At 38.8% G+C, this 19,692-nt stretch overlaps 1 protein-coding gene across 1 annotated transcript in view; it reads left to right on the top strand.

The window, feature by feature from the left end:
• The window catches only part of PIP5K1B (phosphatidylinositol-4-phosphate 5-kinase type 1 beta), a 74,300-nt gene that overhangs the window by 11,634 nt on the left and 42,974 nt on the right, over nt 1-19,692 (top strand). The window contains 3 exon segments of the mRNA XM_074165941.1: nt 4,135-4,265; nt 14,070-14,187; nt 18,279-18,431. Of these exon segments, the coding sequence (XP_074022042.1) occupies nt 4,135-4,265; nt 14,070-14,187; nt 18,279-18,431 (402 nt within the window).

Below are 19,692 nucleotides of genomic sequence, written 5' to 3'. Positions count from 1 at the left end.
AGAATTCCTAGAGAAATTGTTTATAAGCTTGAAAGGTGATCCAGAGTTCTTATCTTTGATCCAGAGTTCTTCTCTTGAAATCACATTGCCAGATTACTTGCCCCTTTTTTTTTTTTGGAATGGCTTATCTTCTCTCATAAATAAAATACAGTACTGTGCTATCTGCTGCTCTTTCAGACATAGACCCTTGATGTAGCAGTGAACAAGGTGCGCATCCAGCTATGAAGCAGAAACTGTATTTGTATGTGTATTGGTTTGATCAAAGTTACATAATTACTGCTTTTGTTGGGCATTAATCATTCATGAATAGAGGTCTTTCAAGGAAAGAAAAATGTGAATCTTCTTATGACACAAAGCCAAATCTTTTTAATAGTCGAAGTAGTGGTCTAAGAATGGTAGTGTTGTTTGTTCCCACCAAATTGCCTGTTATGCAAGTGCAAGTTCTGCTTGTTGTGCAGTCTTAATTATTTAGGAGCTACACTTCTCTGTCTTTTCTCTTCTAAAAATAAGCAGTCACTCTAGCATATGCTGTTCCGAGAACTATAACAAGAGTAGTTTTGTGTATTTGAGCCCTTTCTTATGTAATTCCCACTCCTGAAATGTTTCTCAAGTGCTGAAGTAGTTCTGACCATGAAACTTTTGGTGTCTTGGCTTCTACTGACGCTCTTGCTTGTTTGGTGGGTGGAAAGTAAAACCTTAAGACAGGCACCAAAATGATATCTTCAATCTGGTGAAAATACGCAATGCTAATGGAAGATACTCCCTTCGTGATAGCCGCCTTTCCCTTGCCAATGGTTTTCTTTATTCACTCCTTCCATCTTTTCTTAAGAATTCCTTTCTTGACTAATTTCTTGTTTTGACTCAGTTCTGTAATTTTTTAATTCATCCAGCAGGATTGTCTAGTCAGTGTGAGTAAGTTTCAGAGATGGTCTCAATTAAAATGTATACATTATCTATCAAAATTTGGTGTCCTTTTGAACCCTTCTCTCCCTTGCAAGCCCTGCTCATTGAATTTAAGTCATTTCACTCTATGTGTAGAGATTTTTATAGAGAGATTTTTCTTTCCTCATCACTTTAATTTTTCTCTGGATTCCCCCCAGTTAATGCATCTCTTGCATTGATTGTTAAGCAGAACTTAATAAATTTGTTTATATCCAGAACTTGTATTTAAACCATTAGCCTGCATTATGATGCCTTGGCATGCACGTACAGTCACCTGGAATTTGTGACTGTTTTTTCCAGAAGATAATGCATGCTGTTTCAAACTCCTGAAGCAGTTTAAATTTGGGTTGGAAATGTCTTAAGAGGACTGTGACGAATGTCTGTAGGCTGTTTCGTAAAGACAGGCAGGGAAGAAGAAGAGGAGGAGTTGCACTCTATGTTAAGAAGAACCTTGAATGTATAGAAGTCAACCACACCAATTGTGGAAGCCCCTGTCAAATGCAACTATGTCGAGAGCAGTCAGATCATCTCCAAGGGTGATTTTACAGTAGGCATCCAAACCAAGATGATAAGGCCAACAAAGCAATATTTGGGTCATTTAAGCAAGCTTCAGGTCAACAGAACCAGATTCTTATGGGTAAGTTAACTACCAAGACATTTGTTCCCATGTCACCCATCAAGTTCCTGGAATGTGTAGAGGACTACTTCCTCATACAAATGTGAGATGTGCCAACCAGGAATGAGGCACTGCTGGACTTGCTACTCACACACCAAGAGAACCTGCTTTGTAACATCTTGGTTAGTGATAGCCTTGGCTGCAGTGATTGTGGAGTTTGGAATCCTCCTGAAAATGCTAAAGGTTAGTACAAAGTCAAAGGTTTTAGATTTTAGAAGAGCAGACTTCAGCTTGCTCGGAGCTCAGCTGGGAGAGATTCCACGAGAAGCTTCCATGGATGATAAAAGAGCTAGCGAGTTCCAGGAGTTTTTCAAGAACACTCTGCTGGAAGCACAAAAACAGTTCATCCCCTTCAAAGGTAAGGGAAGTAAGCGGACCAAGAGACCCCCTTGGCTTTACTGCAAGCTCCAGAGTCTGCTCAAAACTGAGAGAAGTGTACCAGGGAAGGAAAAGCAGACAAATACCTGTTGAGAACTACAAGGGCATTTCCAGGGCATGCAGAGATACAGTTAGAAAATAAAAAGCTCAGCTTGAATTGAAATTGGCCAGAGATGTCCAAAACTACAAGAAAGAGTACTTCAAGTACATAAACAACAAGCAGAATCAGAAGGGAAATATTGGCCTGCTGTTAAACAGGAGAAGTGAATTAGTCACTGACAACACTGACAAGGCAGAGGTTCTGAACACTTTCTTCATCTCTGTCTTTATGAGAACTGTTGGGCGCCAGGTCTTGGGAACAAAAATCCAGGTTGATGCAAACACAGGTCCACTGCTAGTGAAGGACAACTTGGTATGTGAACTATTACAGGACCTCGACCCCTACAGATTGATGGGCCCTGACAATATCCACCCAAAGGTGTTAAGAGAGCTGGCTCATGTTGTTGTGATGCCGCTCTCCATAGTCTTTGAGAAGTCGTGGAGGTCGGGAGACATCCCAGAAGACTGGAAGAAGGCTAATGTCACCTCCATCTGCAAGAAGGGCTTAAAGGAGGATCCAGGAAGTTATGAGCCAATGAGTCTTACTTCAGTCCCTGGGAAAATTATAGAACAAATCCTCCTGGGGGCTATCACAAGTCAAATGAAGCACGTGATTAGGAAAAGCCAGCACAGATTCACCAAGGGCAAATCATGCTTGACAAACCTGGTTGCCTTCTATGACAAAATAACCTGCTTAGTTATTGAAGGGCGAGCAATGGACATTATCTACCTGAATTTCTCCAAGGCTTTCAACCTGGTTACCCACAGAGTTACGTTATAGACCAGTGGTTTGTGTGAGGGTGAGGAACTGGCTGACAGGCCACAACCAGAGGGTGGTGGTAAATAACTCCTTTTCAAACTGGCAACCTGTAACAAGTGGGGTCTCCCAGTGTCCAATACTGGACCCAATGCTGTTCAGTATCTTCATAAGTGATCTGGGTTGATGGGATCAAGTGTACCCTGATGAAGTTTGCTGATGACACCAAACTGAATGGCACATTGGAAGGGACAGCCACCCTGCAGGAAGACCTGAACAGGCTGGAAGAGAGGTCTAACAAGAACCTTATGAAGTTCAACAAGGACGAGTGTAAGGTCTTGGACCTGGGAAAACGTAATCCAGGAGTGCAGCACAGGCTGGGATCTACCTGGCTGGGGAGCAGCTCTGTGGAAAGGGACCTGGGGGTCCTGGTGGACAGCAAGCTCAAGATGAGTGAACAGTGTGCTGCAGTGGCAAAGAAAACCAACAGGATGCTGGGTTGCATCAACAAGGGTGTCACCAGCAGAGATAAGGAAGTTATTATCCCACTCAGTGCTTGTCAGGCCACACCTGGAATACTGTGTTCAGTTTTGGTCCCTGCTGTACAAAAAAGATTGGCCACAAAGATGATCAAAGGATCAGGAAGGCTTCCATATGAGGAAAGGCTGAGAGAAGAGGGTTTATACAACCTTGAGAAAAAAAGGCTTAGGGGAGACCTTATCATCATACTCTAGTATTTAAAGGGTGGCTACAAAAAAATGGGGATTCCCTTTTTACAAAGAGTCACATGGAAAGAGTGAGGGGCAATGGGTACAAGTTAATCCTGGTAAGATTCCGATTGGACACAAGAGGAAAATTTTTCACAATAAGAACAATCAGCGATTGGAATTATCTCCCCAGGGAAGTGGTGGATTCCTCAATATTGGACACCTTTAAGATTCAGCTGGGCAGGATGCTGGGCACCTTGTCTAGACTTTGCTTTTGCCAAGAAAGGTTGGACCAGATGATCCTTGAGGTCCCTTCCATCCTGGTATTCTATGATTCTATGATGTTAGCACCCAGTGTTTAAATTTGAAAAGTCTCAGTCTGTACAACCAGAAAATTGTAGTGTTTTTCTTAAATATTTTAATTGAAAAGCAGTCACCTCTCTCAGGTCTGGGATGTAAAGATGGCATGGTGTGGTTATTACAAAAAATATTAGGAGTTTAGTGTGTAATATTACTGATGAAGAAAAAAAATCTCATTTTTAGCACACTCATGTTTGAATTTTATTTCTACGCAGACTGCATCCTCAGCTATTAAAGGTGCTATCCAGCTGGGAATAGGATACACAGTAGGAAACCTTACATCAAAACCGGACAGAGATGTTCTTATGCAAGACTTCTACGTAGTGGAAAGTGTCTTTCTACCGAGGTAAGGACAAGCCTGTTCATTTATTTTCAATAGAATTTCATAATGAAACACTAACTGGATATTTCAAACAATGGTTGTTTTCCAGCTCTTACAAAATGAGGTTAGAGTAAGTTTAATGTACGAGAACTTGAAAATTATCCTGTCTTCGTGTTGTCATGGAAAATGAAGGTAGGGAGAAAACTGGGAGGATCACACTTCAGCTGAAGAGTTGAGAAATGTCACTTCTAGAGAACAAAAGTAATTGTGATACTTTCAATTGAAGGAGCTGTTAATTACAATTGGAAGTGATTTGTGAATCTGCATGCAATTAAGTATTATGTCCAACATTCACGTTTTTTTAGTTTCAGTTTAGTTTCTAAAAACTGAGAATGATACTTGCCATTTCGTTGAGGTGTTGTCAAAATTTATGAAAATTCAAGACCTGCAGTATTAGGTGTAATACAAGATTTTACACTACACTATAAAATTCTAGCCAAGACTTTAGCCTGTAATGAGTCTCAAGTCTTACTAGCTGACTAAAGGTTGTGCACCATTACTGCTTTGCATTTGACCATCTCTGCTTGTATCGCTGCCAAGTTGATGGTATAGAATTTGTAATAATACAGTTATGCTGATGAGAGAAATCAAGGTCATACTCACTTGGGGGGGTTCAGAAGCTGAAGGGCAGTGCCATGTAACTTTTCCAAGTTACATATGGTAGGAATGGACGAAGAAGGTTTAGGAAAAATATATTTCAAAACCAGGATGACTTGCTCTGTTCAGTGTTGTTTGGGTTCTTAGAAGTGCTAAGTACCAGTAATGCCTATTGTTTCCTTAAGGACGTGCTATGTATGCAGTATTCCCTGAATTTGGGAATGTTTTCTGTGAGTTTTTCAAAGTTTTGTTGATGTGCAGTTTGAGTGCTACTTCAGAAACTGTTTCTAATAATTTACAATCCTTAAAAATTACTGATGTCACTAGAATGAAATTAAACTGACAACGTACAAAATAATTGCAGGCACATTAAAGTTGGTCTCGTGTAAATTTGCTTGATTCAACTCCTGTTTTCCTCTGAACTGAGATATTCTTTAAGGAGAAGAAAATGTATTTCTTATGTGAAGTGAAGCTTTTACATTACCTTTTTTAATTCCTGGTAATTAAGGGTATTCATATCCTTGTTCTGGTGTTAACTATAAGGTTTGTGCACAGTTTTGTAGTCTTTTTTTCTTGTGGAGTAGGTAAATATAGAGAAGTTAACTATATGCATGTGTTTTCATACACTGTAATTACAAAATTTTGTTTGCTTTAAAAAATCCAAATTACAGCTGAGAAATTTGTGTATCATGTAACAAAGTTTTTATTGGTCTGAAATAAGCGTGAAAGGGACTGAGCCATCATATTTGTGAAATGTGTGACTGTGACAGTGACGCAGGTTTCTGTAGATTGTTTGGCTGTGATATCAGCTTTATTGTTCATGGAAATTAAATGAAACATACATGCTAAAACTGTTGTATTACATAGCACTGTTTTGGGAAAAAATCTAATCTCTCTCTTTTTTTAACATAGTTTTAAAGGAACAAGTAAAATAAAATGGTTTGTAGTCCCTAGCATTCCATATGTCTCCTCTCCTGTGAAACTTACATGCATGTACACTCAGAAATGAGATTTCTCTGTTTTGTGTTGGTTTTGAGGGAGAGCTGGAGTGGTCTCTTCTGGCTTAAACAGAAAACAAAGGCAGAAGGAATAGCCTGTTTGCACTAACATAAAATTTATTATAAAAGCTTTAGTAGCACCTTTCTGGATGGTTTACTATAAATAAGTAATTAAATCATATGAGGAAAATTAGAGAAATGAAAGTAATGGCCAGAGCAGCATAGCTTTCTTTTTTTTTTTTTCCCATAACTATGTAGTAAGCAGGAGTATATAACACAGTGAGTCATCTTGACTGTAACAAAGAGTGTCTCTATAAAGAGCGCCTGCTGATAACATTCTCTGTGAAACTAAAAACGGACGATCCATAGCAATCTCTTAAAACCATGACACTTGATTTTTCATGCTAATGCACAGAAATGTCAAATTTCAAGTCCTTCCTATGTCTCAATGTAATGTGTACATTCATTTATCTAAAGTGTTTTCAATCCAAAGTGGTATTAGTTGGCATGAATTGTAATAATTTAGGACTGCACATAATGATACGGGCTTCTTTCTTTCTGATTGAGGGCGTTGAGACCTCTGCTTTCATGATAGCATTATGTGGATGGCTTCTGAGTTGTCTCTGTAGGTAGCTTTGTTACCCTAGACGGAGGTAAAAAGCTAAGGTTGCGTGTTCTTTCTGGACAGGCCTGCACTCCTGAGGTGCACTTCAGGTGCTCTTCACGTTTTCCGAGGACAGTACCTACACGTGAAGGCAGTATTGCTAAAAGTCAATACTTAAATGACTTGCTCCAGGCCCCCTTTGGATTGGTCTGGGCTGAAAGCAATTAGTTGAAATTAGTTACACCAGCAAGTCCAGTGGGCTGACCTCTACCTGGAAGCAACCTAGAGCAAGCCAAGGTTAAGTAAGCTTTTTGCCAGATGTCTGCAGCTGGAGAACCCGACAGTGCAGCAGGTGTGCTGCTGGAAGCAGGAGTAGCACTTTTTTCCCTTGCTTTGGGTACACGTAATTCAGCCGCAACTCCAAGCAGGCCATCAGCTGAACTTCCCCTCCATCGTGGCCAGTTGACAGCAGCCTGCCTCTTCGCAAGCTGTCCTGTTCCACCTTCCTCCTGTGTTTTCCCTGTGTTCACCTCTCCCCCACCCGGGTCCGGCAGCGAGGTGAGGGGACGGCTGTTCTGCAGGGTCACGGGCTCACCTGCTGCTTTCACAGCAACAGGAGCGCTGTGAACGGTGGCAGTCATAAAATAAACCTGAGCTAGTAGAAATGCAGTGAAACAGCAGCCTGCACACCAGCGAGCAAAACAATATTATCTGCCTCCTTTTGCTGTTAGGGGGAAAGTAGTCACCAGTTGCTTATAATAAATTTTACCGTTTGCAGAAGATAAATAGTCCCTCTGTGTCTCTCAGCCCCTGAAGTAAACCTCAGCACTGACCGTACCTCATCTTTGGTAACCATAGCAAAACACTTCCAGCGGTCTTCAGGATTCATCAAGGAGTGAGAAAAACACCAGGGGAAAAAAGTGGTCAGTTCAAACCTGAACATAACTGCCCTGCTTATTGTGGGAGCTATGAAGTAACTCCGTGGATTGCAGGTTATGCCGGTCCAAAGTTACTTTCTAACTGGGTTAATTTGGTTAGAGCTTAGCCCAGATTCACTTTAGTGTTTATTTCAGGAAGTGACTTTGAGTGAAGTACAGGTACCTCTGCAGAGTGGATGGATTTGAATTGCAAAGGTGCTTGCTTTCATTTGTACATGCTAGTGGTGGAGAGGGTGGAAAAGTGCCTTTGTCGCTTTCTGCTTCACATTGTGACATCCCCTTGTCGCTTTCTCTTCGGGCTGCTCAGGCCTTTATAACATGTTGCTTTTGGGAACTAAGTGAGGTATTACTAGGGGCAGCTTTGTAGGAGTTCATTGATAACCACTGTCCGGATTGAGTTTAGATGGCACTATGCAATTGTGCTCCTTTGGCTGAGAAACAATGCAGTCTGCAGTGACCCAGTTGATTCTGAAGTTAACAATGTCTGAAGTCTCTGCCCAGCTTCCTGAGTTAAGGTGAAACCACAGGGGGAACTACTACAAGTGACCTCTCTTCTGGCTTTTAAACACTGTTTTTGAAATCCAGCAACGAAGCAGCTTGCCTGGTGCTGGTACTGCTGCAGCAGTGGCAGGATGGTTCAGTGGGAAGGTTGTGCATCCTGCCTGTGCTCTACCCTCTGTCCTGTGACTGTGTGAGACACGTTCTCGCCTTCCTGCATTATGCTCTGTGCCCCCCACTTCCTTGGTTGGAACCAGTTCATTTCTTGATGGCACGTTTTGTCTCCAGTCATTTGTGCAATGTGGCTGCAGCAATGTTTGGGCAGCTGTTTGATTCAAGTGGGGAGCTGGCTCCAAGTGATGTGGCCATGGTTAGAAAGGCTCATGGCTGAGCTAAATAAGCCTCAAGCTGGTCGCTGGGCCGTGGGGCCATGCAGCTGCCTGTCAGCTGGCAATGTGGGCATCTTGCTAACCTCTTCCAGCAGACCCACACTAAGTAAGCACATTTTCTACGTGATGTTTGACAAGCTGAACAGAAGCTGCTCCGTTCTGTCAGCTAACTTTGGCTACTCAGTGGTATGCAGCTTCAGAAATGCAGAGCCTTTGGAGCAAGGCAGTAGGTTTCAGGCTCTGTCTTTTTGTTTTCTTAGATGGAGGCTGCTGCTAGGCACAGCTGTGAGTTTTACCTTTTTGCTGCAAGCTGTTGATCAGTGTGGTGCACTTCTTTTGCTAATATGCATTATTTTCAGGGTCTGGACCCTGCATATTGAGAACACTTGCTATGGTTTCTAATTTAACTAGTAAGTCTGTTAGATGCTGTTGACCTGTATGTACCCTGCAGCTACGCTCATCTGTACAGCAAACTGGTTCAATTGCAAATTGCTTTCTTGTGATGCTAATGAAAGATCATTCAGTGCTTTCTGCTGTTTAACATCAAAAGCTTAATATTGTATTATGATAGTATTTGGATGACAGCCCAAATATGTAGTCACAATTACTGAGTAAAGTAAAACCTTGGACATATTTTAACTAGTGTCGATTTTACCGTGCATTTTAAACTGAAGTGTACTGTATTCTGGTATGTTTTTGAGTAATGATTTAGAAAAATGAGGAAAACTGACACTTGCCCTTGGAAATGTCTTCGTACCAAACCTGTATCATAGTTCACCTGATGGACTAAGTAGTGTCTTTGTAATTAAAGAAGTATAGAATCCTCTGCAGGCCTGGTGTGAATAGTACTTGAATGTTCACACTAACGCTTAGTTGTTGTGTAATTTATGCCACTGTATTAGTTTCCAGTTGGGCAGTTTCACAAGACAGATAAGAAAGTGGCCTGAAGCCTTTGATAAAGCGCAGCTGTTCTTCTTGGGTGCTTCGGTTGCAAAGATGCACAGGGTGACCCAAGTTCTGACACCCTTTTTATGGTTTGTGAGTAGAGTGATAGCAGAGACAGGAGGAAGTTGTTTCTGTTTGCAAAATAGCTAGTATTCCAAATGGGGATACTGTGGCAACAAAACCAAAAATATGTTATTATGAATTACTGGTCTTAGTTACTTCTGTTAGTGTCAGATTATTGGTAAACCTGTGATAACCTGGATACTTGTATGGTTATGTAGACATACTTAAACTATTTTAAGTACTCTGAGATCGCTTGCTTTAATGGCATCTCCAGTTGGTTGTGAAATAGTCATATCAACATCATAAGAAAATGTCTGTGTATTCAGCTGTTACATAGATATAATTGGCTTGACTTGTTTTGAAGATAATTACTATTCACACTTGTATTTTAAAGCTGCCTTGCAGGGGACTGTTTAGGAGAGCATATGGTATTGAGAATATAGGAGAACATACAGTGAGAAACAGTATTACTACCACTGGACTTTATCTCACAGTATGAAAAAACTGAACACACACCTGTTTGTACAGCTAGCCGTAATCCCTAGTTCCATCATGTGGGAAGCAATTGCTTTCTTGAAACGATATATAGGAAATTAATACACCAAAGCACTACCTAATCTGTCAGTATGTGTTTATTGGATACTGTTTGTAGAGTTTAAAAAAATATTTATGCATTGTAAAAGAGCAGCTTTATCCAAGAACAGTGAAACTGAGATTGGATACTCCTAGCTTTTAATATTCGGAGCGTTTAATTTTAGATGTTTTATTTTGATTTTAAGATATAAAAAAGAATTACTTTCACACACGAGAGAACTAAACTGTTCCTCCTCTTCACTCTTTTAAAAATACATACAAGAAGAGTATACATGGGCCCACGACTTCAGGGTGACTATTTCTTTTGTTAGCAGCTACAGTAGAGCCTATTAATGTTGGTCAGCAATGAAGGCTTGCTACTGAGAGATGCAGCTAGCCTTCTCTGCCCCTTCAGATAGGTGTGCTATCTCCTGACTGCATTCTACCAGGGTGAGGCCATAGTAAAGAAAAGCTGCCAAGAAACATATCTGGGTGTCTTGTTTAGCAAAATTTTTGCAAGCCACAGTTAGCTGTTAAAAATATAATCAGTTCATTTTTAGTTTGATAGTGCATGATCTACACTTTAAATCAACGCTCATCATTTACTAAGATGCACATACTGTCATTTCTAGGTGTGCTTGATTAAAAAAAAAAAATAAGAAATTTAAGTATTGAAGTAAACTCGCATAGTAAGCTTAATGTCTGTCTTTATTTTCTTTTAATTCTACCTACCAATCTTTTGCTTTTGTGTGGTTTTACAGCTAAGGTTATTAAAATGCCTCATAAGTTACAATTGCTTTCTAATCTTTCTAAAGCCTATATTGTTTGTCATAGCTCATATACAGAGGCTTGAATTCCTCAAGATTGACAGAATCAAAGCTGGTATTAAAGGCCTTTATTTTCCTTTTTTTTTTTTTTTTTTTTCCTGGTAGACCTATGCCCTAAACTGTCTAAGAGGAAAATGATATGACTGAGTACTTTTTTATATAGAGTACATTTCTATTATGTCCAAAGCTCCATTTTGCAGATTAAGTTATTTTTCAACAAATCATGAGTATTTTTCTTGTTCAATTTCAAAGACATAATCATCCCAATGAAACTCTCTAGCCTGATTAAAAGTTGTTATATGTAATGCTTTGCACATACACTTTAATCCAGCCATAGTGGAACACACTTGTAAAATGCACTAAGGAAACGTGGGAAGAACCACAAAATATGTTCTCTCAAGAGCTAATAGAGCGAAAGGTGAATAATTTCATATATAAATAAGGTAGAGTTGTATTTACATCAAATATTCTATAGAGTGGAAACTGTCCTTTTTGAGTAAGAGCAAGGACATACTCAGCCACAAGGAATTTCAAAGTTTTCCATGTCTGTAGGAAATTACTGGAAGAGAGGGTGCTTTCTTTGTTAAAAGTAGCAACAAGAAAACCTTACAAACTTTCTTGCAGAGGGGTAACTAAGAAATCTTAAATTTTTGTCAGGCTTGCTTCTTGCATTGCAAAAGAGCTTACTGCTGGGATCCTGTAAACTATTCAATTAGGCAATGAAGCTGAAACTAATTAATACATTTAACAGAAATATGATAAACAGCTCTGCAGACCTTTAGTAAAAGATGATTTTACAAAGAATAATGAAACTTGTCCACATAATGAAATTGACTGTCATATCTGTAATAAAGTAAGCTCACGTGCTCTAAATACATGGAATTGCCCTTTATATAGATTCTATTCCAAAATAATTGCTGTTTTATAATTATTCTGGAATAAATCTCCACTTGTTATGCATTACTGTCCACCTGCAGACCCAGTATGAGTAATTTTACTCCATGTGCAGTTATGAAATGGCTTGGTGTCATGGTATTATCATAGCAAACCTCCTATCCTCATTTCAGCCTGCTGAAGTTCCAACAACAGTACATGTTCTGATATAGTAAGGATGTGTAATCTATTTATTGCCGTGCTTTCATGAAATAAGTTTGTATGTTACAACTGCAGGATGCAGATTTGTGAAGGTATTTATGTACTGAACATAAGGCTTTTTTATAAAGTTTAGATGACTAATCTTCCCTGACAATGATGTGATGCTTTAGCAGAGGACACTCTGTTCTGGTCTTGTTTGCATCTTAAAACAATCAAATGTGTTTACAAATATTCCTCTAGGTTCCCAATGTAGCTATATTTTACCCCTGTGGCATCCACATACTACACAAAAATTCAATGAGATGCATCCAACTGTATAAAGCTTAACGTCAGACAAGACTTGCAGTGTTCTGAGCAGCTGAAAGACTTTATAAGAAAAAGCATTAGCCAATAATAACTGTAAAGAAAAACTACCATCTTAAGCTTAGTAACCTATTGCTTTCCATTTTTTACTATATAATGGAACAATAAAATACATGTGGATTTGTGATACAGTAGACTACAAAGTGATCAGACAACTTAATTAGGACTAGGCAGGCTTCACTAGCTGCTGACTGTATTGTTTAGCACTCCAAGAAGCAGCAGTATTCTGTCTTTGTATGTATCCTTCGTCATCCACCACCATCTTTTTATTTGTGATTTCCACACAGAAATCAGGTTGTTTTTCCCTCCTTTGGTCTCCTCAAGTGTCTAAAGTATGAGTTTCTGAGAAAGCTTGTTCTCCAGTTCACACTTTTTAATTAGCAGCAGTTCAGTTCTGTTGAGTTTTGCTGGTGTGCATGCACGGGCAGCTAGATGGGTTGACTTCTGTCATCGAATGGTTATTAATGGATGGTGACAAGTTCATATGACAAGCATTAATTGTACAGGGATCAAAGCACTTTAATATTTTCATGATATTTAATTTAGTCTTTACAGGAATGTTGCTTAGCATTTATTCCTTTTCATATCTGAATTCCTAGCTTTTTTCTTTTTTTCTTTTTTTTTTTTTTGAGTATACTTTGGATATTCTTATTGCCAGATGTAGATGTACATGCTGCGTTTCTGAAAAACTTAGGGTAAACGAATAAAGAAGTGCTGGAAGGGCTGATTTTGGCCACTGTGTCAAGTCTTGGATTTGGTACTCATCTATTTATCATACCATTCAGAGACTGACCAAACTTTGTCTTACAGCTGTTCTTGTTGTGTTGAAATCATAGTGTAGGACTTTACTCATCTGCTTAAAAGCCTTCTGTTAGTTTCCATCGTAAATGAAGCCACTGGCAGTTTTTATGTATTTTTTTCTTCTGGCAACATTTTGCTGCTGACTTTTTCCTTTAACTTAAACATGTAGTCTTCACATCAAGACTCATACAAACTGCAGCCTAAAAATACAGTGAGATGGTAAATATAAAACAAGGAAATGAGTTAAGGAGGCTAGAATGATTTATTGTATTTTATTTTATTTTTTTCCTTGAAGAAAAGCTGTCTTCTAGGCTGGTCACCCTGGTAGTCTTTGTCTGTGCCGCATCTAGTTTGAATCTGTATCTTGTGTGTAACTGCATACCATTTTCCGGAATTCCCCAAAGGGTCTGTACCCTCTGTTCCTATTTAATCAACTAGCAAGAAAGAATGGGATACCGTAGCTGCAGTTAGCCTGCAGAAGAGACTAGTGCTGAGGATGCTGTTTCATAAGTAAGGCTGAGCCAGCCAATGTCTGCTGGCAGCAAAAAACATATGTAGTCCTGCTTCCTTCCCACTGCTCTGCCCACACGTTTCTGCCTTCTGTGTTGTGCTGTCCTTAATATCTGTCTGACTCCCCTGCAAACCAATTCAGGTCACCAAGCTTGTGCGAAGTTGTTTTGCTGCGTTGACTTCCAAACTTTTTGCAAGAGCTTATATGAGGTGGGGGTGACCCTTCCTGTGTCAGTAAGGTATTAGACTGGCTTACCTTGGAGGGTTATCGGAAGCTGTAGTGTTAGTTTAAACTAAAAATTGTTATGCAAGGGGATATGGGTGCTGAAACTAGTCATTTCCTTTAAGGCGGGAGAAAGGAATTTGCTGGCAGTATTCTCTCTCTCACAAACATTTGTATTACACTGATTAATGGTGATAGGGAGGTTAATCTGCATTCATGACTTCGGTCTCAGAAGGTAAATGGTTGAATTAGGCAGCTTTACAGTAAAACTGGCTGCAAGAAGAAAGTCACAAAAAATTGCTCATTAATAATTGGGTTTGGTTTATTTTTGTTCTTGTTTTCAGTGAAGGGAGCAATCTCACACCTGCTCATCATTACCCTGACTTCAGATTTAAGACGTATGCACCTCTTGCCTTCCGCTATTTCAGAGAACTTTTTGGTATCAAGCCTGATGATTACTTGGTAAGAACTTGCAGTTTTCCTTTGAGTTAAAAATGATTATGATGTGTACTAGTTTCATGGTAACAGAAGAGGATGTTTTAATGGTGCCCAAATGGGTAGTAAATTTTATGTCTGGAGTGCTTTATAACTAGTGAATATTTATAGTGTTTTATGAAAATTTTAATTCTTCATCTTTGAGAAGATTCCTATAAAAACCTTTCTTGTTAATTGACTAGAGTAGCTTGAGTATTAGTGCTCATTCAGGTCATTGTTTCTAGAGAGTACTTGTGTACTTGTGTGACTTCTATTGATCCAGTTCTGATAAAGTGCTCTTGTGTTATTTGCATTATTCACTTCATTAAAGAAGTGTTTCTCTGCAAATGTTCCCATCTAGCCTTGAGAGTGGGTGGCGGGCTAAAAAAGAAGCTTTTAGAGTATCTCCTTTGTTCTCTGTATTTTATAGTTTGAAAACTTAATCCTTCTCAGTATTCAGCTGTTTACGTGAGGAAAAAAGTGATGCATTTGCTGCATCATCATAAAAGCAGGCTTTACTTTGTACAACCACTTTGTGCCCTGCCAGGGATGACGATCCACTATTTTACTTCTCCTGTAGTTCTGCTTGTGGAAAGGTAGTGTGAAAGCAAAGAGCTGGATTGTTTTTGTGTGTTTGCCTCATGCTGGTCCACCCAATGAATCAGGGTCCCAGTACAAATTAGCAACTTTGTTCATCAGAGTTTTATTGTTAACTTCTTTTGAGTGAGTTTTTAGATCTTTTTGTTCTGTTATTGATAACTTTCTTTAAAACCAAAAGAATTTGAAAGAGCTTGAATGAACAAAAAAGAAAAAAATGATTAAATGGTGCTGAAACATTACTTCACAGAACACTGACTTCTGTTGTGTTCAAATATATTATAAGGGGTTTTTGTCTTCTTGGACATGAGCCTAATAGCAAAACTTAGCTAGTTTTGCTTTTATTTAGGTTGAATGTGGGTGTCTGATTTGAAGTCTTTAGTACTATGTATGGATTTTGTATTACTTACTAGCCCTCATGACAATAATTATATATAAAACCAGATCATTCTTTGTACAGGTTGTAGTGGCAGGGAAGTGCAGTTGGGTTGGAGTTTTATAAAGGTGTCATTATGTAGTATACTGCTGATCTATCTCCTTTTATGGACCTGGTGAAAGACTAAGTATTTGGGCTGTGTTGCCAGATGCTAAAAAGGCCATACTTCCCAGAGTAAAGCTATTGGCACCTGCAATTTCTGTTCCATCTAGGGAAGTAAATTTCAGATTATAGAAAAACTGCTTGTGGTTGGTAAGAGGTTTGTGACACTCGGTTTAGCTACAAAATGACAAATCCCTGAGGGAAGTTCCCAGGAAAGGCAACCTGTTGCAGATTCGTTTTTCTCTTGGCACAGCAAAAGACACTATTGATACATTTCCAAGGAAAAGCGGCAACTCGAAAAGCTAGTTTCAAGATTAAGTGCACCTTCTTTTCTTGAAAATTCAAGAGTAGAGTTCCTTCAACAAACAGGTATTTTTGTGAAGTATCGTTGGAACTTCAGCGTGCGTTGTTGTAACTGATGCATGCCTCTGTTAAGGTTATTCTTGCTCTGCGAGCATGTCAGAATCCATTTCTGTTGTTTCGGATTCTAAATGGGCATCAGAGCAGGTTGCAGTCCTTTGCAGTCCAGAGGCAGATGTGATCAGAGTGGTACTATGATCATAAAACAAAACTATTTTTTGTTTGGGACCCTTTTCCCAACTGGTTATGAGCAAAGCATCGGGCTAGGAGTTTGCTCCATGTGTCAGGGTTCTGGCTGAAGAGTCCCTCTTGTTTCTGTGAAATCTGGATCTGTCATGTAATGTCCGTAGTTCCAATTCAGTATCTAAAACACTATGGTAACAATGTGCCGACTCTTTATTTACCTGTGGCTGAAAGGGAAGGGAAGCAAAGTAAAAAGAGGAGAAATTACCGCGGGCATATGTGAGTTTATGCAGTTAATTTGCAATGACAAAGCCCAAAGACTTGCAGTTTCACCTTTTCTAAGGAGATTGGGTGGTAATGTGCTGTAGGAATCAGACTGGATAGTAAGGCTAAATACGTTTGAACAGCTGGTAGAATTAAATTGTCACTGGAAACCTCATGGAGTACTAGCATTTTGCAGGGGAACTTCTTGATCATAAAGTACTTAATTGTCAGGGGGTTGGGGGTTTTCTTACTTTTCAGTTTTAATTTGGCTTTCATAAGTGTCCAGTCAAAATTAGCTGGGTTTTTTGTACAGCAGCACTTGGTGGGTAGATTTTTATTTTACAGGGATTAAGTCAACTGTAAAATGACCAGCACACAGTGTAGGTTAATAATTTGTGTTTATGCTATACTGTTTTATTGAGCTTTAATGTTTAGGATAATTGGCTTCAAATGCTTAGAACGATGACAGTTACTCATAAAGCTTTATGTATTTTGTCAAGAAAAATGCAGGGTTTGCATCTCAACTGCTGATTTGCTCTGAAGGTCTGTAGTGTTACAGACCAGTATTTCTGTTCTATCTGTAGACAGTTGCAACTATGGGATTAATAAGAAAGGTCTCTCATATTAATTGGAAATAAGTGAAGAAGCGAGGAGAGAAACAGGAAATATTTTTATAGCATACAGAAGTCTTTTAAAAATTGCAAGCATGGGAAAAGCCTCAGCTGGTGCCAGGATAAGAAAATGCATTAAGGCAGTGGTTTGAGTCCATAGAAAGCATGGTTCTTTAGTTTGAGTGCTCACAAAACAACATATTTATTAGATTTTCTTGTATCGCTTTTCTTTGCTATCACCACCCGCTGAAATCAATGGCAAGACTCCAGTTAACTTTAATGAAAGCTGTTTTCAACAAATAAAACTGTTTTTTTCTCGTGTAATTGCTCAACTCATCCCAGGCAATGACCCAATAAATCAGATATTTGTTACTGAAACAAGTATTTGTTTTGAGAAAACCAAAATACATACTGCACTGATAAGAATAATTCCCTGGTGCTTACACTACTTACAGTTCATGTGTTGTGTAATTTTGGTTCTTTCAAGAACCGAAGCCTTAAAATATTGTACTGTACAGTAGATCTCCAAGTGTGTAAAACTGATGATATATAACAAAGGAAAGGAGTGTGTGAATGGAAGTTTAATGATACTGTATTTTAAACAAGCTCTCGAGTTATATCCATATAAATCCATATCCATACAAATGGATTTTTTTTATGTTTTTGAGTTTAATGTCTCCCCTCCGTTTAGTTTGAATGAAGCATGAAGTGTGAATTAATGCAGATTTAATACATGTACATTAGCCTCTGTGTGAGATCTGGTTCTACTAGTAAGGAATACTCCTTGGTGTCTTTTTCCTCCTTAACGTGATCATAATTACTACTGTCTCCCTGTGGAAGAGAAAGCCTGTCTAAGCATCCTAAATAATGGTCATCTAAAACCGAGTTTCTCCTACTTTACCGGTATTTAGTCTTTCTGTTTCAAGCAGTTTTCAATCAGAAAACTACATTAGCAGCTATATTGAGATTAGTATTCTAATGGTTCAATCCCAATTTTACAGAAGAGGACTGGCCTGTTTGTCTATGGTGAGAAACCTCTTACTCCCAGTGTGTTTGTCTAACATCTTCCTGTACTTGTTTCATAAATGGCTATGAAAAGCAAACAGTTGCAATGAAAATGTCATCTTAAGGCTTCTGACTTGAGAATTTGCAATGCCAACGATGTGGGGATGTACTCTCTCCCCACTCTTGTACTCTTGATGTACCTCAACCACTCGCTCCACTCCAGGAAAGTTCATCTGGTGCAATGGGATGTGAAGAGGTACCATATGCTCGGCTGCCAATTGCCCTTCCACAGTTGTGCAGCGTGTTCTGGGCAGAATGGAGTGTAACAACCGTCCTGCCACATCCCAGCCAAAGTACTGTAACCCAGCTGCCTGTACAGTAGTAGAGTTGCTGTAGTTGAAGCCCAAAGAATTAGCTCCGTGATTCTTCTGTGCCTGTTTGAACCTGCAGTTCTTTGTATTAAGCTTGTGTTTTCGGTAACGCATGCATTGGCAGTGAAAAACAATTTTTGTCTCTTCCAGTACTCAATCTGCAGTGAGCCTTTAATTGAATTATCCAACCCAGGTGCCAGTGGGTCCTTATTTTTTGTAACTAGTGATGACGAGTTCATCATCAAAACAGTTCAACACAAAGAGGCTGAGTTTCTTCAGAAGCTCTTGCCAGGCTATTATATGGTAAGTGATTGAAGATTGTATTTTACCTGTATTTTTCCTGTTTAGTGTCACACTTCCGAAGATACAGTTTCATTTGTTGTCTTTTAATCTTCAATTAGGGCTTTATCACTATTTTTCATAATGTTTTTGACATTTTTTACCTGTATTTCAACTTTGCACCCTAGACACCCATCAAAAAGAATAGATGTAAATCAAGAATGTATTTAAGATAATTGCTGTTCTTTTAGCATTCAAGGTGAAGCTGAATGTCACCTTCTGATTTGATATGAAACTTTGCTTCTAGTAAACTAGTAACAAAAAAAAAAAGGTTTCTAAATTTCTAATTCAACTTTTTTTCTATTTTGTGTTTGTCTACCCTCTGCATTTCACTCAGGGTGGACAAAGAAACTAGACTGGTCAGTTTCACTTCTGTTTCTGGACTACTTCTGATTTCCATTTCTCATGTATTGAAACAATGATGTAAAAATCATTTTTATCCATATATTTTGTTCAAAACTTAAATTTTTAGATGGAGCTTTTTGAGGGCTAATGATCAGTCAGTTTTGTTTCATGTGTCAGTCATCAGAAAGGGAAACCATTGATAAAACGTAAGTAGAACTTAATTCATTTTTTTAAACAAAAGCCACTCATACATATGAACAGAGATTCTTGTGGGTGGTATGCAGGACTTTGGAGTATTAGACCTGTGACTGACTTTCTTTTCTTTCTTTACTTTCTTAAGTAAGCACTTGAAAAGTTACCCTCTCGCTTGTACTAAAAATGAGGAATATTGTCATTATTACATTAAAGTAACATGGAAGCGCTGTTTGTTTAAAAAAAATGTAAATACAGTGACAGCATCAAAAAGAGCAATGGTGGCAGGTACTTTTTTGTTGTTTCTAATCATGATAATTAGCTCAGCGTAAGTTTGAGTTATTACAGTAAACATAAAGCCACTTTGCTTTGTTTCTGGGAACTGTATTCTCACTGCTGCCATATACAAGGGTTTCCAAAGTATAAAACTTCAATCACTGTAATTATTCCCTATGAAAGTACCTTCTTCTCATAGTTGTATGTTGTGACTTAGTAATCATGTGAGACTTGAAGTGTTTTTTCCCCTTCCTGCTTTTTCATGCCAAAATGTGAGAGTAGTTGTACTCAGAGGATTTTCTCTCTCACCTCTCTTATCCTCTTGTATTAGTTATTCTTGGGTTTTTTTGTGGAATTTGGATTGTTTCACACTTTCTGCTGTGATGGTCAGTCATGGTTCTGTTATGACCTC

This window comes from Numenius arquata, chromosome Z, assembly GCF_964106895.1.
Source record: "Numenius arquata chromosome Z, bNumArq3.hap1.1, whole genome shotgun sequence".
Taxonomy (NCBI): Eukaryota; Metazoa; Chordata; class Aves; order Charadriiformes; family Scolopacidae; genus Numenius; species Numenius arquata.
Note: the sequence above shows the minus strand (reverse complement) of the source record. Positions and strands in the feature narration are given on the sequence as shown.